Source organism: Dendronephthya gigantea, unplaced genomic scaffold, assembly GCF_004324835.1.
Source record: "Dendronephthya gigantea isolate DGI-Jeju-01 unplaced genomic scaffold, DenGig_1.0 000056F, whole genome shotgun sequence".
Taxonomy (NCBI): Eukaryota; Metazoa; Cnidaria; class Anthozoa; order Malacalcyonacea; family Nephtheidae; genus Dendronephthya; species Dendronephthya gigantea.
The window spans coordinates 18,218-43,734 of NW_021163066.1; the positions used below are offsets into that span (position 1 = coordinate 18,218).

The window sequence follows — 25,517 nt, forward strand, 5'->3', positions numbered from 1 at the left end:
TGATTCAAAATGGTGTCGGTGCTGCAGAAATCGCGCTATTTAGTTGTACAAAAGAATTGTTTGAGATATTTTAGAGGATTTGAATTTATTTACGGCAAAATCAATGCTTACAAATATTTGTCGACCATTTCGAGTACTAGTTTCAATCGTGTAAACAATGAAATTATTGTACTGGGACAGTCGTACCGTGCTGATGAAATGACTAATATCACACCAAGTATTTTAACAAAAGTTGATAGAAAACTACATAATTTAACTGACCATCCATTGAAGATTTTAAAGGATAAGATACACAAATATATGTATGCCACACATCGTACCCGTTGGGGCTCACCTGTATTCACAATGATTGATGATGTCAGTCCTGTGGTTACCACGTATCAGAACTTTGATAGTTTACTGGTACCATCAGACCATACTGCAAGATCAAAAAATGACAATTATTATATCAATAAAGACATATTATTACGCGCCCATACTACGGCACATGAACAAGATTTACTTAAGATGGGCCTTGATGCATGGATTTTAACAGGAGATGTATATCGTCGTGATGAAATTGACAAAAGTCACTATCCAGTATTTCATCAAATGGAAGGTGTTAGAGTTTTTGTTAAGCATGAACTCTTCCAAAATAATCAAGTTAGTATCTGTAGCAGAGACTGTAAATAAAGACTGACAAAATATACACTTTATATCCAATATTATTGTATTTTTAAGGAGCCTGTAAATATATTCAGTCATGATAAGAAGGCAACACCTGAATGTCAAGCAGTGCACACCAAAGAGGCTGTTAAATTGGTTGAAAACAACCTTAAGGAAACGCTAACCAATCTTGTTGAGCATTTATGTAAGGAGAAAGTAAAGACTCGTTGGGTTGAAGCATACTTTCCCTTCACACATCCATCATGGGAAATGGAGATCAGGGTTGAGAATGATTGGATGGAACTGTTAGGATGTGGCATTTTACAACATGATATATTGAAAAATGGTGAGTGAATATCATTCAATTATTTTCCAGGATTGTTTCTAATATATAACAATTTGATGTTTCAGCTGGTGCAGAAAACAAAATTGGCTGGGCATTTGGCATTGGCCTGGAACGCCTTGCTATGAAATTATTTCAAATCCCAGATATTCGCCTATTTTGGAGTAAAGATGAAAGATTTTTGTCTCAATTTCGAGAAAACAAGGTTGTACAATTCAAGCCATTCAGTAAATATCCACCAACATATAAAGATGTGTCTTTCTGGGTTTCTGAGAAATACACAGCAAACAATTTCTATGAAATTGTACGATCCACTGCAGGAGATATTGTTGAAAAGGTTATATTTAAAAAATAATACATAACAGTTATACTTTAAGAAGCCACAGCAGTCCCTTGAATCCTTTTCACTTTTCTGACAGGAGTGCTTGCTCAACTATTTTTTTACTCCCCAGACCAACAAAATTGTTAGAATTATTCCCTAACAAACACACATCTCTTGAAAAGTTATTGAAAACTTACATTCTATCAACCTCAATATTTTATTCAAGGTTGAATTGATAGATGAGTTTGTACATCCCAGGACAGAACGATTGAGTCATTGTTATCGAATCACATACCGTTCCATGGAGAAAACTTTTCGGGATGAAGAAGTGAATGAAATTCAGGATTTTTTACGCAAAGAACTACATGCTAAACTAGGGATTGAATTAAGAGGCTAATAATAATGATGGACACAGCATATTCCTCCATTACCTGTGCTTTCTTTTTATTTTCTACATCCTCACAGAACTGTGTAGTTGGTAGTGATAAATCCATAGCTGAATATACAGAAGTTATTTTTTCATAGCATTTATTTCAATCATAATATCTTAACAAAATGAACTCATAAAGAACATATTGTTTGTTTAATATCCTCCAACACGGCAGCAGATCATCTGGGTTCGAATGTAAGCACCATAGCATTTGTGTTTGCATGTTCTGACATCAGAGCGCCAGACCTTACCACAAGAACTGTTACAACCTAAACCAACTTCATTGGACTTGCATTGCAATTGTGAGCCAGCTCCTGTCACAAGTCTACAGTTTGACAGTCCAGGTGGTCCCCGTGGTCCTGGTGGACCTAGAAAACAATTATTTTTCCATATAAAACAATGTCCATTACATTAGTTCAATTAAATGTATCAAAATAAGGGCTCAAGGTAGAAAAAACTTTCGGTAAATAACTTCATCATACTTACCACGAGGTCCTGGTGGACCAGGTGGTCCTGGTGGTCCAGTCATTCCCTTAGGCCCACGTGGTCCTGGTGGTCCTTCATTTCCCTGAGGTCCTCGAGGGCCTGGAGGTCCAGGTGGTCCTTGATCTCCTTTTTGTCCTGGACGTCCATCTTTGCCAGGTTGACCTGGAGGACCAGGCGGCCCTGGATCACCTGTGAGTTGAAAACAAATCTTAATGGTACATATCATGAGCAGCAACGATACGATAGAAAAACAGAAAAAAATTGAATTTACCTTGGTCTCCCTTGGGTCCTGGTGGTCCTGGATCACCATCTTCACCAGGGCTACCCTTGTCACCTTTCATTCCCTTATCGCCCTTATCTCCAGTTGGACCTGGTGGTCCTGGTTCTCCATCTTTTCCAGGCTCACCTGGTTCTCCATCTTTACCTGGTGGACCTGAAGGTCCAGTTGGACCATCTGGGCCTGGGGGACCTTTCATACCTGGAGCACCTTTTTCACCGTGATCGCCTTTAGGACCAGGAGGGCCTAAACAGGAAGACAAGGGTTTAAATGGGTGTTCACAGGAGGTCGTCTTTTGCATGAGAATTAAGATTGTTCTATGATTTGTTTCAAAACAGCTCAAATAGTTTACAATCAAAAATAATTTACGTTATTTACAATCTAACATTGAATTCTTACCTTGAGGTCCCTCTGGACCCCGTGGACCCGGATAACCTTTATCTCCCTTCGGACCCGGTGGTCCAGGAGGACCTGGTTGTCCCTTAGGACCAACTGGTCCTTTCCTCCCTTGATCTCCTTTCTCGCCTTGATCTCCTTTCATGCCTTTAGGACCAGGGGGTCCTTTGTAGTACGCTTTATAATCTGTCAGAGCAAGGATAATATTACGTCGACATTTCAAAAAAATGTTCCTCAAGGACTTTATGAATGTAAAATTTTGCTATTCTCACCTTGTTGTTCGTAGGATAATTCATCTAAAAGAAAAACAATAAGACGTAAGATACAAAACAAAAACCCGAGAACGAGGGTTTTGAATATCTCATCTTACCTTCTTTCGCTAATCCTTCATCTGCCGAAAAAAAAGAAAAAAGAATTACAAATTACAATTAAAAAAAGCCAAGCAACATTTAGAGTTGAATGAATGATGAAGAGCAACATACCTCCGTGAAGTGGTGAAGAATCTGAAAGAAAAATATATGACAGTGAATTTGAGAATAAAAATTCTTATAAACCCAAAAAGTGAGACATTGGCTGTATTCTGAATGAACAGATACTGGTGAAAATCAACGAAATATGTGATAATAATTAATAAAGAAAAAATGTCAATACTTACACGATAGCGCAACCAGTGCGACCAAAAAAATAATTGTAGACTTCATGGCTTGGTTTGTCTGAATTGTCTCATCAAAGCTTGCTCGCCCTTTATATACAGTGCACGTTTGGGAAATTTTATCAGTGAAAATGTGTTACTTGGAAACTGTAGTGTTTAAAAAGCATTTATGAAAGAAAGGAGAAGGAAGGAAGAGCAATACGTGTTATTTTTTGGGAAGTGAAGTGTGGGAGGTACTTAACCCCCTTTTCTAACCATGCAATACACGATTAGTATTGCACAAATCAATATCATTTAAAACAACTTGTAACTTATCAACGACTTGTAAAACAGGCCTGTGGTACTCGTATATAGATGTTTTTTAATTATTTTTACCATGCTCGTTTCTGTTCTAAAACGTGATTTCAAATCATAAAGAACTTATTGGCATAGTATACAAACACTTTCATAAAAACTGGGTGTATTCACAAATATTCTTACATGCATGAACAATATCTCAAAAAATGCATGAGTGTTTGGTTAAATTACAACTGTATGATATCCGAAGATAAAAAGCCCCCAAACTTGGGTTAATTCCTATTTTATAACACCTCTATAAGATTCGTTTAAAATTATTATCAAAAGTTCATGAAACTAATTTAGATGTGCTCTTGCAGGTATGAATATTTTTTCTCAGAGAAAAACTAATCACAATGGCTTTAAAAGCTGCAGAAATACTTAAATTCCGAAACAAGTGAATTACCGCGTGCTATACTATTTACTATTACTATTATATATATATATATATATATATATAATTATATATATATATATATATATATATATATATTTTACTTTTCGTACCATAACACAAGGTTTGTATATTGGAATAAAAAACCAAAACAATTACATCTGTTACCACTGAATTTTGCTCGGAAAAAAGTCATAATATGAAAATACTTATATATAGGAATATTTTTACCACCTTATAATTGTCATTTTTCCAAGTATTGGACCGAATCATATACATGCACGTGTAATGCACGAGCCTGATGCATGCATGTATGCATCTTAAAACAGAAAAATTAAGCCCGGGAAGGAAGTGGGTTAATGACAAAGTGACAAACATTTTTCTTGTATACGGCTTTGCTTAAATGTAGCTATATATTCACCAATTTAGAAATATTTCTCCCTTTTATGTAATGCATGACAGGTTTGCTCCCAAATGATCGCGCATTATTACATTAATCATACTTTAATAAATAAAACAAGTAAAAAGGCAGAGCAAGCAATATCGCAATAATATATAGAATAAAGAGGCTCTCGTCGGGGCCGGCAAGCTTCCAACTTCTCTCACGAAGCCTGAAGGTCATGTGTATTTGTGGATATTTTATTTTGATTCAAAACTATATATAATAAAAATATTTATCTGGGATTCTTCATTTCGTTTTTATTCAGTCGCTGCAAATAACTTCCAGAAACATGTTCTTATAAGTAAAAAGCCCTGACTAGCTGTAGCTCAATTTTCAGTCACGTTCCAGCCGTGTCATACGATTTTCGGCACATATGTTAATTGTTAAAGAGTCTTAAATCAGCATAAAAACTTGTTTACGATCGCTAAAGTATGTGCCAATAATCTTTGTTAAATAAACTCGGATGCTGGTATGGTAAATGTATTGGTGTGACCCATGCAATGTCAACGATATTCTGCTATATTTATATCCCAAGAGATTTGGCACCCAATATCTTATCCTAACCTTAAAATACACAAGTAATGCTACAACCTATCATTCTATGTAAAATAGTAAAAATGTATAAGATGTGGAAGGCACGGAAATATTACAGCCGTAGAACAAAGCAACCAGTCGTTTGAGATTCGTTCAGCAGAGACAAACCACTTTTCGCCCAAGGTGGAGTTATAACTTATATCTTACTGACCAGATTTGAATGGTTGTATTTCTATACGGCAGATTTTCAGAAAATATAGCGTTTCCACGCTCGGTTTTGAGTCTGTCCTTCTTATTTTTATGCAAGAAAAAAAACAGAGTTTGATCAACGGGTAAATGTACCACATGCATGTTCTTGAATGAGAGCTACCTTAAAGTGATCTGATGTTGTACAGAACTCATGTGAGTAGAGTTAAGTCTCTCTTGCGTTCTCTCTCAGTTGACTGAGTTAAGCATGGTTAGATCATGCAGAGGTGGAACATGTTCTTGAATGAGAGCTACCTTAAAGTGATCTGATGTTGTACAGAACTCATGTGAGTAGAGTTAAGTCTCTCTTGCGTTCTCTCTCAGTTGACTGAGTTAAGCACGGTTAGATCATGCAGAGGTGGTACATGTTCTTGAATGAGAGCTATCTTAAAGTGATCTGATGTTGTACAGAACTCATATGAGTAGAGTTAAGTCTCTTCTGTGTTCGCTCCCAGTTGACTGAGTTAAGCATGGTTAGATCATGCAGAGGTGGTACATGTTCTTGAACAATACCACGTCATATACCACGTCTCCAAGTGACGCACTTATCGTTTAAAAAATGTGCATTGTTATAGATCAATATGGCCTTAAGAGATCCATATAAAGTGTAGTCAATATTAAAATAGAAAATCTAGGAAGTCATAAATAGTATTGCTGTTCGGAGCAGTTGTTTTCAGCTGTGAGTGACAAAGATTTATACGTATTGAAATTACTGGCGAGAGCATCAAATATTTCTAAAGCTATTCATTTGTACGACGTTCCACCGGAAATAATTGACGCAACTGGGAGAAAAAAACACTTACAAACTGCAACTAATTTGACGTCGTGTAATGAATATCGTGTTTGTTTAACACCCAGTGAAATACACCCGGTAATATCATCAAAACATAAAATAAGTTAAGCAGCATTTCTTACCTCGAAGTCAGTAAAAATCCACATTTATATACAGGTTAATTTCTGAGCCACTGAGGTTCGTCTTCTTAAGAGTGGACCTAGAAAGAAATAGTCGAAATTTAACTTCTGATATCACTTAAGTATTAAATATGATACGATTTTGACACGCAAACAAGTGTTTTAGGGAGTTCACCACAGAGCCTGATTTCAAATTTGGGGCGCATTTTTAAAAAAAATGTCGAAAAACTGAAGGGTGGAGTCCGTCACATTATTCATTTTCCCGCCCATTCCTTATTAGTGAAATTTTATAACGCGCCAAAACATGTTTCCTGCCTCCAATATTGTGGCACAAAATCTGCAATTGCCTTTACCTAATTAAAACTACACAACTATTCACAGTCTTTACACGTATGTGTCAATCACGAACACGCATAAATCTTTTACACGTAAAACCCGGCATTATTTTGAAACAATAACTCAAATATGTCATTTATTCCTATTACTTAGTATTAGACGACACGTTTAATTCCAAAACAGACAAATATATAATAAAAATTCTCCCATTTAACAATGTATAATTTCTATACCATTTTGAAAACTCTCTATTTTGATTAAACATCGTTTAGAAAGTACAGTATATGTATATATATGTTGGGCGCAAATAAAATAAAAAGGGTCAGGAAAAAAAGCAAATGAGATCGAGGCTTGTTTAAAATATGCATGTAATTAAATCTGAAGGCAGATGTCACTTACAATAAGCAACGCTATATTCCATTTTAAAATATCTGCAAATATATTCAATGTTCAAAATCTGAAAGCAAACCAGTTTGCATGCTTGTGGCGAGCTTTTTATCAAAGTCATGAAGACAAAATCTTGATAAAAATCATGACGATCTGAATTTCGTATCAATTTCTATATCATCAATAAATTGTCGGAAAAAGCAGTCGATTTACGGCAGGTGAATCCTTTTTTTCTGGCATTCAAATAAGAAGCAATTTAAAATGCATTATTTTTATGATTTCATTCCTTCTAAATTGAGTGAAAATTAGTTTTCGAGTGACTTCAATCAAAGCAGAGAAGCCGACAAAACTGCGTGAGTTTGATAGTCCAGACATTAGACCGCGTGGTCTATAATGATAAAACCCAGGTTAAAAAAATCTATCAGTGAAACACAACGATGCTTTAAATAGTCTTGTAAATTGTATAATAATACGCAACATTGCCTCACCTAAACTAAAGAAAGAGTCACACAATATACTCAGCAGCTCAGTGAAATGACACATTAAAACGAGCTGATTAACAAGAGACTGAAACAATCAAGAAAGTCTATTATTCAGAGATGTCAATTTACTCATTTAGCTCAGCTTTTTACAGCACAGGTCGTCCATCACTTTCCAAACGTGCAAATTGTAAAAAAATTTAAGTCGGTGAAATATATTAACATTTAAATTGATTGCCATTAAAAATATATGATGCTACATTAGTGTCAACTTTAATATTCAAAGTTGTGCACGTTAGTTTCAGTAGAGAATGTAAAATGAAAATATTGCCCTAATCATGATACAGCTGGAAAAACTTTGATATTGATAACAGTTTATTCAGGCTCATATTTGGGTTTAACATAGTAAGCTAGTATTATTCATTTTCCTGCCTCTTATAACGGTTTATGTATAGCGAAAAGAATTATCGATGGATGCACAATCCTAGACGTGAAAAACGACAATGGTTCATACAACAATAAAGGAAAAGATTAAAAATTAGAAAAAGAATGAAACAACTGATCAGCAAATAAAACGAAGATGATTCCTCCAACACAGAATGTCAGCACAATAAACAATATATTGTCCTTCAACTCAACAAAGACTCTTTCTTACACTCCATACGATATACTGACTATAATAATTGGTGTAATGGCAGTGATGTTAAATGGTTTGCTTCTTTTATCAATGATGCTCAACGCCAGCAAGATCTTCACATCAAATGGCGCATATCTCGTTGCAAACGTCGCTATTGCTGATCTTCTAACTGGCCTTAATTCCTCCGTCTGGGGAATGAAAAGATCATTTTTGCTTCCTAGATCTGGTCAGAATGCATCTTTCTCAATACTTTGGACAAGTATTCAAGCTTCATTCCTCACTATCTTCATCATGAGTTTAGAAAGATATATTGCAATAATTTACCCGTTCAAAGCAAATATTTTCCTAAGTAAAACCAGAACAATACTCGGTTGTATCGTGGCTTGGGTGTTATCTGGAGTCAGTGGAATTTGTATGGCTTATTATAAAGAGAAAACCCAACTATTCATTGCATTGTTCTTTGAAATAACAATCTTAGTCACATGTTTCCTATACTGCAAAATCTTCATTAAACTGGGGGAGCGTCGTGATTGTCTGCCTTTGCAATTAAGCGGTAACCAAGGCAACAGCGACTTAAAACGAGAGTATCAATTAACGACAGTCGTTGCTGCGCTAACAGTGATTCTTATAGTGACAGTGTTACCATACATGATAGCAGGACAGATTAGTATTAGCACAAAAGATAACCCACATCTTAAACTGTTTCTGCATTACTTCTTTCCAGTTGAACTGATGAATTTTGTAGTAAATCCGATTGTTTACGCTCTTCGTTTACCGAAATATCGTCTTGCAATTTTTCAAACACTACGAGGATGCAGAAATGATAACAGAAATTAATAAACAGAAACTTTATTGCTGGGACCGTCGTTTGTGACAACTCTCGATCATAGCACACAAATGAAAAACCAACAACATAAAAATTAACGAACGTACATTATTGAAGAATTATTTCATTACTATAACCTTGACCCTGAATACCTTACATTTCATTGTAACTATTATTAGCCTTGGAGCAATGTCATGAACGCCAGGACCAGTTTAGAAGCACAAATGGTAAAAGGTTTAGTTCGTCTTAACGGGGTCGGGGGTTACATAACGGTTTAAAAGAATGTGTTGAACATTAACCATGCATGCAGATATATAATAGGACGTTATAACTGCCTCTTCAATGCATCTTTTCTATCAATCAGCTTCGATGGCAAAAACGTGCAAATCAATAATATTCATTACTACAACTGTCGCTTAGAGCTTAAACAGACTAATGTGATAAAATTTTCTCTCAAATTAAGAGGTGTTGAAGATACCTGAATGAGTGCATATTAAAGGACAATAGGAAACCAGTGATTATAAGTTGGTGATCGGCATTTCAACCATTCGTTACGCATAACGAAGGTCCATCATTACTTCAGGAAACACCTTTGTATCATCATTCATGAACATAAAATAATGACAGTGTCTCGCTCTGAAAAAGGTTATATTTTCTTAAAATGGATTTGGGAAAAAATTCCAGTGTTAACTTTAAACATAAATGAGAAGGTGAGTTGGGCGAATGATTGAGCCGATGAAGGAATATTTCGTCTTAAAGGCCATGTTACACGGTGCAACTTGTAATGCTACTTCTAAGAGATGTAAATTAGTAAAGAGTCTTGCAGACGAAAAGTGCATGAAGTGTAAAGGTCCAATTCACTTTTGACGTATGAAATATAGTCGGCTATTGGTGAAGCAGTAGTACATTGGCTTCAGTGGATTTGCGGCTGATATACATTACAAGACAACAGATTATAAAACATCCATCAAAAGTAAATTGGATCGAACAAAATTGGATCGTGTGAACAGACCTTAAGAAACACAAAAGTTTCGTTGTTCCCAAACATACATCTCTCAAAAGTAGAATTGCATTTGAAGTTGCAAGAAAAATTGCACCGTATGGTACTTTCGATCACATCCTATTCAACCTAATTGGAAAACCTGACGAACTAAGTTCTAAGAAATATGACAAATGACAAGCATTCGTGATCATTTCAACCATGCAGAACTTTCTTATCTTACAAAGTATTATCACAGGTTGCTCAGGAGAAATTTAAGCCGAGGTGGATATCATTTGGTGATTACCGTAACAAGTATCGTCTCAATGTAAAAAAAGGTTGGCGGACTGTAAGAGACGTGCTCGTGTTTTAAAGACTATAGGACATGTACGAATAACGGATCAAGTTATTAAATGTACAGTGTATAATCGCACAGAAGTTTAATGCAGGAACGAGTAGAAATTTTATGCAAACATGGCAAATGTTCATTTGCACGATAAGACCTTAAAGATGTTCAGGTGACAAATGCTTCTCATAAAAACAAATAATCAAAATAAGATAAGCACAAAAATTAATGGAACAGACGTTGATACAGACCGCGATAAGTTGATGGTTTTTAGTTAAACGTACATTAGAAAGACCCGAACGAAGATAAGCACTTTCAATGCACGCACATTTGATACCCTATTGTGTTAAAAACTTTCTTCCAACTGATAGGAATTGCATGAAATAAACTTGTATGTTCCATTATATGATCTTTAATCTCATGTGGAAATTCATGTGGAAAAATAGTTAAAAGAAAAATACAAAATAAAAACCTTAACTGCATATGAAAGATGTACTATATCCGAGCATGCAAGAAGTATCTTGAGTGGTCAGTGAAGTAGACTTTTTTTTAAATGCCACATAACTTAAAGTGCAAACAAATCGATAATTTATCTTTAAAAGAAGAGCATTTTGAGAGAAGATGCACTTAATCTAATTCGTAGGGCATATTACACCTAATTCCTAAACCACGCTATAAAATTAAGCTAAATGATCAGAGATTTAAGAAATTTTTAAAATGACCTTGTTGTCTACATAGCTGAAATAATAAAATATTGTAATATGATGACAGCTTTTTAAAACATGGCGTTTTATGGATAAAAAATAGATTATCGTTCTGTGTGCAGGATGTTGACATATTCACGTGCCCTCTGCATGATAGCTCTTTGGCGCGGAAATCCACTTCAACTCCATGAAAACTCAGTCTAAGATATTAATGAAAAACTTCATAAACTTAGTTGTTATAACAGCTGCTGGTTTTAATTAAAATTGAAATAAAGAATGGTTTGTAAACAAGGGTAGGCGTGGAAAGGATATTTACTTTTATTTCAACAAAACGCCGAGATCACAACGATCAACACGAATATGGAAAACACAGCAAGAAAACTAAACAGAAAATCGATGAAAAGAATTGCGAGTTATCTTTAATAATAATGATAGTGTAAAACATACATGCATGGACTGAGATCTCATTCTGAGTTGTCGTGACACAGAATATAATAACGAATATATAGAACGTCAATATTTAATTTACTCTCAGTAGGGGAAATAAAAGATATCTTGTTTTAAATTATTTGCATGCTATAATAGCCAAAAAACGCCTTGATCCCCTAATAATCGCAGTACAAAGAAACTCATTTATTAAATTTTATTGTTGTTAAGCAAGAAATAAAACTATATATAAACAAGATTTAGCCACAAGAGGATAACGATTCATTTAAAAGGAATTTCTCGACACGGATCTGTCATCCCCTCTCTGTAATCCTATAAATTAAACCTTTTCACACTTGAATATGACGCTCTTCACAGCTAGGCGGACGTTATATGGAATAACATTATCGCGCCGCCATGCCACAGAAAATCTAAACAATGTCTCGTATAGGGTGGGGATGATAAGGATGAAGAGGGAATGGTAGGGGTGGATGAAGGACAAGTTTGAGAGACGAAGAGATAAAGTAGGGGTAGAATGAGAGGTGAAGAAAAAAGGAATGAGGGTAATGAAAGAAGACAGAAGAAAATGAATGAACTAAAGCAGTAAAAAGAAAGAGGTCAACATAATTATGCAGTCTTTCTTTCTCACTTTTTAACGTAATTGACACATGCAGGAAGACTTGAAAGATCATATTCCTTAGGGCACTTGACTTCATTTAATTATTTTATTTTGTCGAACTTAGAACTTAAAAACAACTTAGAAAGAATTGAAATGTTCCTTTTCTAAATCATTCCATGCATGCACGCCACACTGGCTCACGCGTACATCTTGCCAAAGCATATCTGATGCATATTTGCTGTTACTTAACGCACTCTTAACTCAATGGTTTTTTGCGGTCTGTGTTTTAAATAGTAACAGTTGTAGAAGACTGCAAGTTCGTAGAAGCCAGTCGCGAATATTAATTGCCTCCGTTTCATGTAAGTTGTTTTATTCAAATGAAAATAATAATCTCGCAATCCACTATAATCTTAACAAAAACAGTGTATGAATCAACTTTCTTATAATTAGATCGAATTTTCTTCAATATTCTAAGTTGCTCGACCACATTTAAAGACATGCAAGTTTAAACTGATAATAAAATATTTGCAAAATGAAACAAGAACCGAGTACAACATGATATTCAATAACGATGCAGTGAATTTACCAGTTACCACGCACTTTAGAACTCATGAGTACAACTTTAAAAGGTTTTAAGTGTGATGTATAGCCTCGAACAAACATTAACACAGTTTATAGATTTGTGGTTTCTTTTCGGTAAATATGAAACAGAATCTTTAACACTTCCATATCTATCACACAGCATGCCACAGATGAAATTCAAATTCTCTCCGCTTGCAACGAATTATGCCGGAATAAGATGACCCGTATTTCAATACAATCAATTATGATGTACAATGCATTAGATAGAAATTTCAACAAACTAGAGCAAATTTGTGGGATCATCTAAAGACAATGCATTCGACCCGCCCTAGCTTCATCAGGAAAACAGCTATTCATGACAGCCATGAATGTATGTTCAAGTCACATGCATCACGAATGCCTTGCATACATTAAACTAAATTTTGCCTCAATTATACCAAGATGTAGACAAATGTCATTAAAAATAATTTCACATAAAGAAAGCTTAAATCAACAATCTCTTTCACGCAAACTCATATGATGGCCACAAACACAAAAGTGTCATGCGCGATAATTATATTCGTGCCGGCGTATATATACAGTTAAAACATGTTCTTTCAATTTTCTCCTATGTAACTATATACACGCGCCGTTTGGGCCAACCATTCTAACCGAGGAAAAATGTAGAACTCTTACTATTCAATATGTTGAAATACAAAAACATTTCGCAAATATCAGTAATTATGAAATACTATATTAAACGACAGTATAGACGTGCGTCTTAAAGCACAATTTACAACATATAAAAAATGCGGATTGCATGATATTTTGTGTAAGGTTTCCACATCTGTCATTGATAAAAACGAGTGTCCATATATAAAGTTAGTGGGAGTCCAGAAACATGTTAGGAAGGCAGAATGTATAACCGGGCTTCTTTGAACTCTTGTATATCAGGAACAATATTACAGTACTACAGTCGCCGACAATGCAATGATCGCCAGGCTTGATTGAAGATTTCGAACAAAGAGGTCGGACATGATAATGTTAAAAGGTCATTCTTAAATGTAAAAGTGCATTAATAATTATAACCACAACTCATATTGAAGTAAGATGAATTCAAGCACAGATCTTATAGATTTATCGTTCCGTTTTATAATAACACATGCGGTATTACTGCATGGGCTCTCTTAATGAAGTGCCACGCCACTTGTGAATCGGAAATACGAAACCAAAGAAAAACCGTAATTCATTACAATTCCGTCATCTAGTGTCAATTTTTGTCGAAGTTTGTGAATGACAATGTGATTATTATATCTGTCATGGGCGATCCACCTGCGTTGTATACCACAGACCTTATCAATCGAAATCATCGTGTATATAAGCAGCGAACTAGACAAACCCAATTTTAATATCCACATCAGATCAGACACAGGACATTGGATCATCAGATCGGACACAGGACACAGAAAAAACTATCGTTGAGAATATCTTCGCACGCGTTCAGAGTCCAGAGCAACCACAGGAATAGCGTGAGAGCAATAAACCGCTGTGTTTTACGTCCGTTTCGATTTAACAGGAACAGCGTGATATTTCTGCATGTTAACTAAATAAACTTGACTCGACAATCTGTTGTCTTGTCTCAGGGCAAGTGTACAATTACTGTTGTGTGCATAAAGAGATTGAAAAGAAATCGTGTACTGAACAATAATATTCTGCCGCAATGAATGAGATTAACAACACAACACACGCGGGTCAGTTGATTGAACCAGACAAAGTTGTTCCATCTTTAGTTGTCGTCATTGGAGTTGCATCAGTTGTCTTTAATGGAGCTTTACTCATTGTAATGACTTTCAATTCTAAACAAGTTTTTGCATCGCTGGGTTCTTATTTCATCTTCAATTTAGCCATAGCTGACTTTGTGACGGGGGTGAATTCCATTGTTTGGGGCATTGAACGACTCTCGACACCAGGAACGTTCAGTAAAGAAGCAGGCATGACTTTACTGACAATATTTTGGATAACAGTCCAAGTATCGTTTTTCACGATCTTTGTGATGTCAACAGAACGCCTGGTAGCCATTGTGTTCCCATTTAAAGCAGCATTGTTGATGTCAAAGAAGAAAACCACAGTATATTGTATTGCGGTCTGGATTTTCGCCATCGTCTGCGCCGGACTAATGAACTTTAAAATTAATCAAGTTCAACTATTTCTTACTATCTTATTTGAGGTGATAATAATTTGTATCGCTATAGAATATTATCAAGTTTTCCGGCAACTTCGTTCTCTTTGGCAGAGCAGTAAAAATCGCGCAGTTTACAATGGCCATAACAATAATGAGGCAGGTAATAAAATGGCAACGATGAAAAGCACGGATCTAAAACGTGAATACGAAGTTACAATAGTTGTTGTGACTTTGGCTGTAATATTGGTTGTGACAGTCATTCCTTACATGATTGCTAATCAGGTTATCTTAGGTTATGACTTGTTCAATAAACCTGATCATCCAGCAATGATGTTCTCGACATATTATTTTCCAATCGAATTGCTAAATTTCGTAGTCGACCCAGTCGTGTACGCCTGGAGACTGCCCAAGTATCGCAAAGCATTCTTGGCCACATTTAGCTTTGGAAAAGATCGAAATTTCAAGTGTAGCACAAATGGATCTCCCAAGACACTGCGTACAACATGCCCAACTGAGGAAGAAGGTCAGGTTGAAATGAAGAAAATTTATGAACCTGAATAAAGTCGATAATTATTCTTGCATGAAAACCCAATTTTTAGAATATGACATCGAAAAGTCAGTTAACACGAATGTTTGAAAGAACATTTAACAACAGTGCATACATGTACAAAGATATACTTTTTATATAGCTTAAAAATATATACGCTCTTGTTGTGAAAATTATCAATTAATTTGCTATAATTGAAATGTTTAAACTTAAAGTAAAAAGGGTTTGGATCGATACGAATGAATATTTGGCGAAACTAACTATACATATTTAATATCTGAAGCAAGGCAATAAGAACAATATGTCTGTTAATTAAAAAAAGTTCGTTTCTAGTGAGGACATGTCTATATGAAATGCATAGTCATGTTTCAAGTACACAATATAGCATTAATCAAAAGCATATTTTATTAATATACGGCGGGTTTTTCTTCACGTTTATGAAAATAAACAGTATCTGCATGGTGATAGTTCAAATGAGTTCAGTTTCTAAAATGATAAAATTTGAGTTTGCCTCGTTTTATGTTTCACGAAATCCACACGAAAAGACATAGGTGAAAATAATTATTTTTTCAAAAGTGTCATTTCATAACACATGCAGTAAAAAGAAGCGACGCCTACAAACACCACCCACAATGACAGAGAAAGTTCGATGAACTTAATTGAAGAAATGACTTTCCAACACACATGTAAAACCTTCAGGCGATGAAATATTGATAGATGGGACTTTAATTTAAAATATTGTGCCTCAAAAGGAATTCGAGTTAACCAAATAGGGTATAATTGCCAGAAAAACCTGATCTAGATTTAAACGACCTCTCAAGTCTGATGCACGCATGCAGGTATTAAAATGGAACACTTATAAAGTAAATTAACGTATATCGATAATATAGGGAGATATGAAGCATTATAAACTCTTACGTACAAGTAAAACCGAGTATTATGACCGTTTTAGTTAAATACACCTGATTGGCCACATGCATGCAAGTGTCACATTTGTTCAGATGTTTAAACTTTTTAATGCATTTCTAATATTAAAAGTATAAGATGTAAATAATCACAAACCTAGATTCATTAATAAAAATATAATTAACGCTTTCTTACTATATATAGCTACGTGTATTATTGTAAATAGGTAGAGACAAAAAGCAAATAAAAATGTTCGAAAATTTATAGAAAGAAAAATAAGTTAAATTCTTAGACAAAAAGAATTGGAAAACTACTAACGTTGAACAACAATTGTTCCTCAAATATTTCTACTACTTTCAATTACGAAATATACAGTGACTATGAAACAATCGCATTACAAAATAAACACAGTAAAACTGTTGTTGTTGGACATTGGCCTTGCAGCGTTATCAACACAATTAGAAAGGATTTAGTGAAGATTACAAGAGGAAACATAATGTTAGTTTAAGATTACCCAAACACGACCTAATTGCTTGTAATCAGCCTTAATCCTGCGTGACGATATCGTTCGAAGAAAAGGAAAAGCGGTGTGAAATAAACTGTGACTTGGTGCTAGTGTTTCCCAGACTCATCACAGAAAATGAGAACATATTTAACTCACTAAACTTTACTTCTTTGCGTTTGAACACCTCAAGTTTTTAGTATCACGTAAACTTAACATAGTCAAACTACCATGAATTATGAAAACAGACGAAAAGACAAACTCCCGCACTGGTATAACTGATAAACCTCACAACCATAAAATACCGAAATATCACAATATTGGCAGAGCATCGGGCTAAAACAATGCAGTCTAGCCATGTCATAAAGCATGCATTATCTAAACAAACCAAAATTCAAATTTACACGTATCTGGTTGGAGGAGATAAACGGAACAAGAACGGAAATTTCGTTGTATAATTTGGTCAGTTTACACGTAAATCAGTTTTTTTCCAATGCTTTAAGATTGAGTAGCAACAGCTTTAAAAACATTATGAAACAAATATTTCGTGCACGAAATTCGATCCATACTTCACTACATCTGGTAAAAATAATCTGTGCGTTGAATTGTTTTTACTGTTTGTTACTGTTCAAAAGATAAGAGTGTTTTGTATTCTTAAGGTGAAAAGTAAGCATAGATTAGTTCAATAAATATCATGAAATACTGTTCATGTTCGCACGAGATAATTCTTCGTGCGTTATCAAATTAACTTAATTTACTTTTAAAGCAAGATTAAAGATGGAAATTAACAGGAAATAACTGACGGAATTTCATGAAGTAAACACAGACTACGTGCCTGTTTCAATCTGTGAATATTTGAACTAGATCAGTTTTAGAATATCATTCAGGTAAAAGACTGCCCACTTTAAAAAAAAAATAAACAAGATTACTTTTACATGCATGCATGCTATATACGGTGGTCGCCAAAAATCACACGGGAAGAAATACAAGAATGTCATAGCCTGCGGCAATTATCAAAATTAGTGAACTTGTTTGCTCACATTATCACAGAAAACATGACATAATTATTTATATTGTAAGATTAGCATGTCTTGCGTTTAACAATAACTCAATAAGAGACTGGAACTGGTTGACGTCAGCAATATGGCCGTCACTATCTCTTGTCGTTGTTGTTGTTTTTTGAAAATGAAATAATTATAATCCACATGTTGAAATATGAATGTGTTTCATGAGATTGTCGGTTGATTAATGGTTATTTTTAAGCCAAAATATTTTGGAAATGTTTTATTTTTATTATACTTTTTTTATTTTTACTTTATAGATGCAAAGCCAACAGGTAGGAAAAAACAATCAAAAGTAATGAAATTACCTATATTCATTCATTACCCTATTCATTTAATTAAAGTGTTTCACCTTAGTTATCAAGTTTGGCAATGATAAAGCTAGAAGATGATGCAGAGTGATTCTGCCTATAAAATCATTTGTTCTTTATAGAATCTCCACTTGTGCATTTTGTCAATTATTATGAAACCACAAACATTAACATTCGCGTCCTTGGGAATCCTGGTTCAAACGAGAGGTTTTTGCTTAACTTCAATGCTTTCAAAAGGTAATAGAAAATGATGCGTGAAATAATAAACAACTCACGAAGAAACTACATTGCAGTCATGTGCTGCGCAAAAATATTACGTTTAAATTATCTTTCTATTACAGAAATTTTTCAGCGATACTATGGCCCGACAACAAAATATTTCAATCCAATGTTCAAATTAAAATAGTTTCTGAAAATAATGAAGACATAAAATGGTTATCAGAAAATCTTATTTACGAAGGAAAGCTGACAGGTATGCTTGAGGATTTGCCTTAAATATTAAGATTACGGTTTATATTTGGTTTACTATCATTTCAGACAGGGAAACCTCACATATATCTGGCTACTTTACGCATGGTGTGTTCACTGGGAAAATATTTGTTCATGATGAAGAAACGTTCTACATAGAGCAAATTGAAAAAGAAACTCAAAAAATTATCATCATTTACAAAGAGCAAGATCTTATTCAAAACTATACGAAATGTGCTCATGTATATGGTCCATCACCACCAAAAGATCACAGAAGAAAAGAAGGGCGAACCAAGCGTTTTTCTACATCATATAACAGTTGTCCAATTATGCTAGCAGCTGACAGCATGTTTTTTAAACACATCGGTAAGGGAAGTGTAACAACTTCCTTGGCTAAGATGGCCTATCATATTTATGAAGTTGATAAGATCTTTCGAAAGACGACGTTCTTTGAAAATCAAAGAGAAAGTATTGGTTTGGTGATCGCTTCATTACACGTGTACAAAGATCAGAAATCAGAAGGTTGGTGAAAGATATATCAATGCCTGGACGCTTGTCTTACTTCTGAATACCAAGATATCTCCGGAACGATGTCTGATAAACCTGAAAGATGTTCTTTTAGTGAGCGGAGAAAACCAAAAAAGGGAGAGAAAAATTCTCAATTACGAGACTGCCGACCTCGGTATTTAAATCTGGTGTCCATCCATAACATCAACTTGTTTCTATTCTTCAGGTGCATTTTCATCTCCTGTTGACATTTCCATCATCGAATATCTCAAGCGCTGGAGTAAACAAAATCACGGATCCTATTGTCTCAGTGTTTTACTGACTTACAGAGATTTTCCAGAAGGAGTTTTGGGCATGGCTTGGCTTGCTGGTCTCCTGCAAAAAGGAGGAATATGCGAAACCTGGGACGGGGATTCTTCCTATAACACCGCCATTGTAACCTTTCTTAATCATGGTGAAATGGTTGGGGATAAAACAGCAACGTTGACAATGGCACATGAAGTTGGTCACAGCTTTGGGGCAGAGGTGTAACAACAGCACTCCAATATATCCAACATTGTCCTTAAACTGAGTTAAATAAGACAGTATGAGAGTAATTAACATCCAATATTTATGACATTCATTCTAGCATGATCCAAAACATTGTCAACCAGGTGGAAAAGAAGGCAACTACTTGATGTTTGAACATGCCAGTGACACAGGACATATAAATAACGATAGATTTTCACAATGTAGCATCACCACCATGAACAGAATACTGGTATCAAGAGCACACGAGTGTTTCACAGGTTAGACTTGAAGAGCTATCAGCAGAGAGCTAGGATTACTGCGATTAGATTGAAATCTTATTGGTAGACAGTTGATAGTAAGTTGACTGTATTAATTTCTAGATGGTACTTCATATTGTGGCAATGAAATCATTGAACCAGGTGAAGATTGTGACTGTGGAGATCATTATAATTGTAAATCACGCGATCCTTGTTGTTCTGAATCGTGCGTTCTTCAATTCCCAGCGCAGTGCAGGTAACACAAGTTTGCACTCCTAATATTGAATTAATATAATATCAGCGAGCCTATTACTCGTGCCGTAGTGAGGTCACACTATCACTAATCATTAAATAAACTGTTGATTCTTAAGTCCGAAGGCAGGACCATGTTGCACGAATGAATGTGAATTTATCAACAGCACCGAAAGGAAGCTTTGTCTGGAAGAAACAGAATGTTCCTTTTCATCATATTGTAAGTTACAAATACAAATAAGTTCTCCTTTCTAAAAGTTATTTTAACATTTTGACGAACCAAAGTCTGTTTTACCAGGTATGAATGGTACGTGTGTGAAGGCCCCACAAAAACCAGACAACATCATCTGCAACAACGGCTCCAATGTCTGCAAACACGGAGAATGCCAGGGTTCAATATGTTCTTATTTCGGTACCAAACAATGTCTATGCACAACGTTGAATTACCGATGTCATGTGTGTTGTAACAACACAATGGTATGTACAGTAGAAAAGAGGATATAAATCTCAGGAAACCTGATATGGAAGTAACCATGAAGTGAAATAAAGATAAACTAAGAACTCAGGCTTGAAAGTGGTTATTTCAGGTGATTTTTGGTTTCTCTGCAGGGAGAATGCATCGCTTCCTCGTCGTTCACAGGGAGAACTTTGTTTCTCAAGGAAAAAACTCCATGTGCTGACAATATGTATTGTGACGACGATGGTCAATGTACCGAACATGCGCATAAATTCTACGAGCAAAAAGACTCAATTGATGTTATCATGAAATGGTTGATAAATAAATGGTATCGTTACTACGAGCTTTTTCAACATTCAAACTACTTCATTCATATTATCGGAGACAAATGATGGTCCTCATACTGTTCACTTTTAGGTATGTATTTGTGTTGATTGCCATAGCAACAACAGTGAAGATTGTGTTCTGCAGTTACTATAGTTACCGATACTGGCATACACGTAGATCTCGACCGCAAGATGAAGTGCAGCTTGAAAGACTGGAGACGATATACAGAGAATATCCCAATACGTTACAAACAGATCCACCAACAGAATCATAAATTTGACATTGTGACTGATATTAAATTAATTGTTTGCAAGAGTTATTCCATTAAGGACATATAGAATAGCATTAATTATTGTTTAAATTCTGATTGCATTCGATTATAGTAATACCTATGAAAGGCAACCCCGTGCGTATCTTAATTTTAGCGAGCTTTCTCTGTGCACATTATTTCAAACCAATCAAATTTTGCAAGGTATGTAGCATCTTTAGCATATATTGCGTGGAAAACTCTAAAACAACATACATAGATCTAACAAAAAAAAGTTGATCTTACCTTCCTTGTTTGAATTCCATATTCCAATATTTATAACCAGTTAGTTCATCCAGTATAGTATATGTCCATATTTCCATATTCCAATAATATAATAACCAGTTAGCTCATCCAGTATAGTATATATCCATATTTCCATATTCCAATAATAATAACCAGTTAGTTCATCCAGTATAGTATATATCCATATTTCCATATTCCAATAATAATAACCAATAGGTTTATACAGTATAGTATTTTTCCAGTATACTATATGTCAATATTAACGTTATACCATCATCATAAAGTACCATTAAACCCAGCAAAGAAGCGCCATAAATTCCACAAATCAATCCACAGTTTATTTAATTTTCACCAAGACGTAGCCATAGTTTCATATGATGTGACTTGCTCAAGAAACAGTGAAGGTGAGCCGGTAGAGAGAGCTGCAAGGAAATGTTTCTGCTCAACTTGACGACATTTCTCAACACCAAAATCTTGTAAAGCATTGAGAGCTGCCTAAAAAGCGCAAAAAGAATGAAATAAAAATCCTGCAAATATTTCTCTACAAGGACTAGTTCCAGTGGATTTTACAATGAAATTCCAACCAGATCTCTGACCTCACGACATAAGTTTTTCAAATCTGCTCCAGAGAAAAGATGAGTTTGGTCAGCTATCGTATTGTGATTAACATCTTCTGCAATTGGAATCTTTTCACAATACAACTTTAATATTTTCAGCCTTGTTTCTCTATCAGGATGAGGTACATATACAACACGATCCACTCGCCCTGGTCTCATGATGGCTTCATCCAACACATCTGGACGGTTTGTAGCAGCAACAAACAAAATATTCTTCTGCTGTGTGTTGGTTTCACTGCTTGGGAAAAAGATAATATTTTATAAATCCATATTAAAAAAAGATTTTGTTTCCATGAGCGGAAAGCCAGCGCAACCATGGTATTCGGACCTTCAAGGTGGGTTGTAGTAAAGCCATTCTGGCGTTTTTGAGATTGAGCCAGTACTAGCTAGAATTGACCTTAAAACTAGTTTTAGCTCCTTATTTAGTCAACTAACATTCATGCAATATCATCATAGCAAGAATACTCACTAATTCCGATTCATTGTCCCATAAATATTACTAGATATTCCAACTCCATCAATTTCATTTAGCAAGGTAGACAACACTCTAGCCTGAACTTCACCACTTTCATCCACACATCTCTTTCTTACAACTACATCAACTTCATCCAGAAATAAGATGGATGGAGCCGCAGCACGCGCTTTAGTGAATACCTAAAAATCATCAAATTATCAAAACATAAATTTCACCAAGCACTTAGAAATAATATTTAAGTTACTTTTTAAAAAACTTACTTCTCTTATCATCCGTTCAGCATCACCAACATAAGGCGAGTACAACTGGGAACAACTTAGGGATATGAAGGTACAATGACAAGATGTTGCTGCTGCACGTACTAGCATAGTCTTCGAACATCCTGGTGGTCCAAACAACAATATTCCACGAGGCATAGTTAGGGAAAGCCGCGAGAATGCTTCTGGATATAGGAAAGGCCATTCTACTGCCTATACAGGCAAAAAACACAGTTAAAATTTTCATTAATAATTTTCCCTACAAATGAAAATTACGAATGATGCATTCTGCCAAATGTAGTTTTGATGCATCTTTGAAACACTAAATAACTCAAATTTGTTATGCCAGAGAAGCAACATTATATGCATTAAAAGCAAATATATATTAAAAATACTTGTCTAAGAGCTTGTTTAACTTGATCATAGCCTGCAATATCTTGCCAATCCACAGGATCAGACTCAACTATGCCATCCAATCCTCTATATGTTGATGGAACAATTGTACTAAATGATCTCTGAAAATCTGCCATTGTTACACATCTGGTATTTTCATCTACATTTGACAAAGGCAAAGAAATAATGTCAAACATTGACTTGTATTGACAATGAAAAACCACCACTTCTATGACATAATTACCTGCAGGAAGGTTTTTTGAAGTTGTTGTAAATGTATTTATTATGGATTGTCGTACCAATGCTGTAAGATCAGCTGCAACATAGCCAAGACATTGTTTAGCAAGTATTTCCAGCTGAACATCTGATGATAAACTAAGATTGCATGTTAAGCTTGTTAACACTGCCATTCTTTCCTCATAGCTTGGTACACCTATAACAAACTAAAATAAAAGTTGAATTACTACTGGACTTTGAATGTAATTTATAATATATAACAGCTAATCACTCAATGCTTAGGCTGTATATATATATATATAAGCATCTTACCATGCAATATTTCAATTAACAAAAAAAAATATCAAACAGAAAGACCAAATCTATCAGTCTACATACAGCCACTTAAATATACACAAACCTCCTTATCAAGTCTTCCTGGTCGTCTAATAGCTGGATCCAGAGAATCAGGCCTGTTAGTTGCTGCTATTAATATGACATTGGACTCATTAAACATCCCATCAATTAATGTCAATAACTGCGACGCCACACGATTTTCAACATTATCACCCTGACCTCGACTAGGACACAACACATCAATCTCATCAATAAATAACACACATGTCACATGCTTTGATGTTTCCCTGAAAATCAAAAGAATTGTTCATTAGAATGAAATGATAGGTATGAATATACTAGCAGGAAAGTACATTTGAAATGCTGAGGGTTAAAGCATGGAACTAAACGAACAGAAGATACCAACCTAGCTGTTTGAAATATTCTCCTCAAATTTTTCTCACTCTGTCCTATATGAGCACCAAAGATGTCAGCACCATTCAAAACCAGCAATTCTGCTTCCCAAAGTTCAGAGAGATACAAAACAAGTGATGATTTGCCAACCCCTGGTGGTCCCAACAATAGGAATCCTCTTGGTCCCTCAACATGCAACTGTTCTTGCTGGTGTGATAAAAACACTGTATCTTTCATCTGAGTCACAATATCTCCATAGGCAGATAAACATATTTCTTTCTTGTTTATTACTTTAGGTTGGTATCTCTGAATTCTTTTAATAACAATTTTTGTGCCTGCAGAAATCACGCTTGCAAAATTTTCCTAGAGAAAGGTATATGAAACTTGATCACTCAAAAATCAATGACACTTGTTTCAGCTTTGGGAGAGCCCAGCTGAAGTCAAATGAGCCCAAATACAGTTTTAAATTGATAATGAAGGTAATTGAAAGTTGTTATTCAATAATATACAAAAACAAATGTAACACAGTTCTAAGTCCTAATTTTCACATAATTTATACTACTTATCACTATTACTAATCATTAATTAGACCAACCTCAGAATTGTAATTGCAACATTCAACATGATTTATAAATATTCTATCAATTTCCTCAGTAAATTGCAGCCCACAATTGTGACATTCTCTCACATAAACCCAGCAATGTTCTGTAAAAACTTTATCCTGTAGTACACATCTGACCTGAGATTCTCTTCTGAGTTTATCAAAAATAAGCCGAGGTGAAATATTTAGTTGTTCACTTCTTACAAAAACAACAACTTCGACAACTTTTGCCACCAAAGTTTGAAGAGGAGTAATATTTGTAAATATGTCCAAGTAACATCCACGTAAGTTTTCAACTTCAGGAAACGTATCAGTATTAAATACTACACTTGTATCAATTTGGATAAAATCTGGGGAATTCACACTTGCACATGGCCAGACACTGCAGTAGAATTGCCATGATTTAATGTTAATGCGGACTGACGAATTCACCTTTAAACCAACTTTTTTCATTCCACGAACACTAATATGACATTTTCCAGAGTTAAATGCCTGTGAGACAGACGGAAATACTCTTAAATTTTGCAAACCATCTAAAACTTTTACCATTTCTGCGGCCATATTGGATTTCACCATGCAGGCCACTGAGCTATATACACCATAAACTATACTCAATGCTTTATCGGCTATATCGGTCTTCTTGTGTGGACAAC

At 35.0% G+C, this 25,517-nt stretch overlaps 6 protein-coding genes across 12 annotated transcripts; 4 read left to right on the forward strand and 2 right to left on the reverse strand.

The window, feature by feature from the left end:
* Window positions 1-1,834, forward strand: LOC114529274 (phenylalanine--tRNA ligase, mitochondrial-like). Of its 2 annotated transcripts, none has more exons than XM_028551029.1 (4): window positions 1-642; window positions 721-991; window positions 1,057-1,325; window positions 1,537-1,834. In XM_028551029.1, exons 1-4 carry the CDS (start codon window positions 10-12, stop codon window positions 1,705-1,707), a joined length of 1,344 nt encoding a protein of 447 aa, XP_028406830.1. In that variant the 5' UTR covers window positions 1-9; the 3' UTR covers window positions 1,708-1,834. The 2 variants fall into 2 exon arrangements, with proteins under 2 accessions (XP_028406830.1, XP_028406831.1); XM_028551030.1 differs by having other exon boundaries at window positions 1,057-1,193.
* Window positions 334-25,432, reverse strand: LOC114529272 (spermatogenesis-associated protein 5-like protein 1). 6 transcript variants are annotated; one of them, XM_028551024.1, is made up of 11 exons: window positions 24,859-25,432; window positions 24,277-24,626; window positions 23,935-24,157; window positions 23,542-23,740; window positions 23,300-23,457; window positions 22,908-23,117; window positions 22,642-22,826; window positions 22,152-22,410; window positions 21,556-22,050; window positions 6,419-6,495; window positions 334-418 (listed from the first exon to the last, which is right to left on the reverse strand). In XM_028551024.1, exons 1-9 carry the CDS (start codon window positions 25,423-25,425, stop codon window positions 21,904-21,906), a joined length of 2,298 nt encoding a protein of 765 aa, XP_028406825.1. In that variant the 5' UTR covers window positions 25,426-25,432; the 3' UTR covers window positions 334-418; window positions 6,419-6,495; window positions 21,556-21,903. The 6 variants fall into 6 exon arrangements, with proteins under 6 accessions (XP_028406825.1, XP_028406826.1, XP_028406829.1 ...); XM_028551025.1 differs by lacking the exon at window positions 334-418 and adding an exon at window positions 3,622-3,641; XM_028551026.1 differs by lacking the exons at window positions 334-418; window positions 6,419-6,495 and adding exons at window positions 11,189-11,309; window positions 11,426-11,490.
* LOC114529276 (collagen alpha-1(I) chain-like) lies at window positions 1,840-4,229 on the reverse strand. The gene is made up of 8 exons (XM_028551033.1): window positions 3,555-4,229; window positions 3,382-3,402; window positions 3,270-3,290; window positions 3,172-3,195; window positions 2,903-3,085; window positions 2,498-2,749; window positions 2,227-2,415; window positions 1,840-2,108 (listed from the first exon to the last, which is right to left on the reverse strand). Exons 1-8 carry the CDS (start codon window positions 3,598-3,600, stop codon window positions 1,894-1,896), a joined length of 951 nt encoding a protein of 316 aa, XP_028406834.1. The 5' UTR covers window positions 3,601-4,229; the 3' UTR covers window positions 1,840-1,893.
* On the forward strand, window positions 8,341-9,667 carry LOC114529277 (melanocortin receptor 3-like). The gene has a single exon (XM_028551034.1). It carries the CDS (start codon window positions 8,345-8,347, stop codon window positions 9,089-9,091), a length of 747 nt encoding a protein of 248 aa, XP_028406835.1. The 5' UTR covers window positions 8,341-8,344; the 3' UTR covers window positions 9,092-9,667.
* Window positions 13,997-16,531, forward strand: LOC114529275 (adrenocorticotropic hormone receptor-like). Its single transcript, XM_028551031.1, has one exon. It carries the CDS (start codon window positions 14,436-14,438, stop codon window positions 15,456-15,458), a length of 1,023 nt encoding a protein of 340 aa, XP_028406832.1. The 5' UTR covers window positions 13,997-14,435; the 3' UTR covers window positions 15,459-16,531.
* Window positions 19,554-21,276, forward strand: LOC114529286 (disintegrin and metalloproteinase domain-containing protein 10-like). The gene is made up of 7 exons (XM_028551042.1): window positions 19,554-19,724; window positions 19,828-19,987; window positions 20,090-20,222; window positions 20,338-20,438; window positions 20,517-20,695; window positions 20,828-21,003; window positions 21,093-21,276. Exons 1-7 carry the CDS (start codon window positions 19,554-19,556, stop codon window positions 21,274-21,276), a joined length of 1,104 nt encoding a protein of 367 aa, XP_028406843.1.
* Window positions 25,433-25,517: the final 85 nt, after the last annotated feature.

What these genes read in the sequence shown, in the direction of transcription:
- LOC114529272 (XM_028551024.1), bottom strand. Translation starts at nt 25,425, where the DNA reads ATGGCCGCAGAAATGGTAAAAGTTTTAGATGGTTTGCAAAATTTAAGA. An exon ending in AGAATATTTCAAACAGCTAG is followed by an intron (nt 24,158 to 24,276) that starts GTTGGTATCTTC and finishes TTTGATTTTCAG; the next exon opens with GGAAACATCAAAGCATGTGA. An exon ending in TTAAACAAGCTCTTAGACAA is followed by an intron (nt 23,118 to 23,299) that starts GTATTTTTAATA and finishes TTGCCTGTATAG; the next exon opens with GCAGTAGAATGGCCTTTCCT.
- LOC114529286 (XM_028551042.1), top strand. Translation starts at nt 19,554, where the DNA reads ATGGCTTGGCTTGCTGGTCTCCTGCAAAAAGGAGGAATATGCGAAACC. An exon ending in AGCACACGAGTGTTTCACAG is followed by an intron (nt 19,988 to 20,089) that starts GTTAGACTTGAA and finishes ATTAATTTCTAG; the next exon opens with ATGGTACTTCATATTGTGGC. An exon ending in ATGTTCCTTTTCATCATATT is followed by an intron (nt 20,439 to 20,516) that starts GTAAGTTACAAA and finishes CTGTTTTACCAG; the next exon opens with GTATGAATGGTACGTGTGTG.
- LOC114529277 (XM_028551034.1), top strand. Translation starts at nt 8,345, where the DNA reads ATGATGCTCAACGCCAGCAAGATCTTCACATCAAATGGCGCATATCTC.
- LOC114529274 (XM_028551029.1), top strand. Translation starts at nt 10, where the DNA reads ATGGTGTCGGTGCTGCAGAAATCGCGCTATTTAGTTGTACAAAAGAAT. An exon ending in AACTCTTCCAAAATAATCAA is followed by an intron (nt 643 to 720) that starts GTTAGTATCTGT and finishes TGTATTTTTAAG; the next exon opens with GAGCCTGTAAATATATTCAG. An exon ending in CAGGAGATATTGTTGAAAAG is followed by an intron (nt 1,326 to 1,536) that starts GTTATATTTAAA and finishes ATTTTATTCAAG; the next exon opens with GTTGAATTGATAGATGAGTT.
- LOC114529275 (XM_028551031.1), top strand. Translation starts at nt 14,436, where the DNA reads ATGAATGAGATTAACAACACAACACACGCGGGTCAGTTGATTGAACCA.
- LOC114529276 (XM_028551033.1), bottom strand. Translation starts at nt 3,600, where the DNA reads ATGAAGTCTACAATTATTTTTTTGGTCGCACTGGTTGCGCTATCGT. An exon ending in TGAAGGATTAGCGAAAGAAG is followed by an intron (nt 3,196 to 3,269) that starts GTAAGATGAGAT and finishes TTTTTCTTTTAG; the next exon opens with ATGAATTATCCTACGAACAA. An exon ending in ATTATCCTACGAACAACAAG is followed by an intron (nt 3,086 to 3,171) that starts GTGAGAATAGCA and finishes TTGCTCTGACAG; the next exon opens with ATTATAAAGCGTACTACAAA.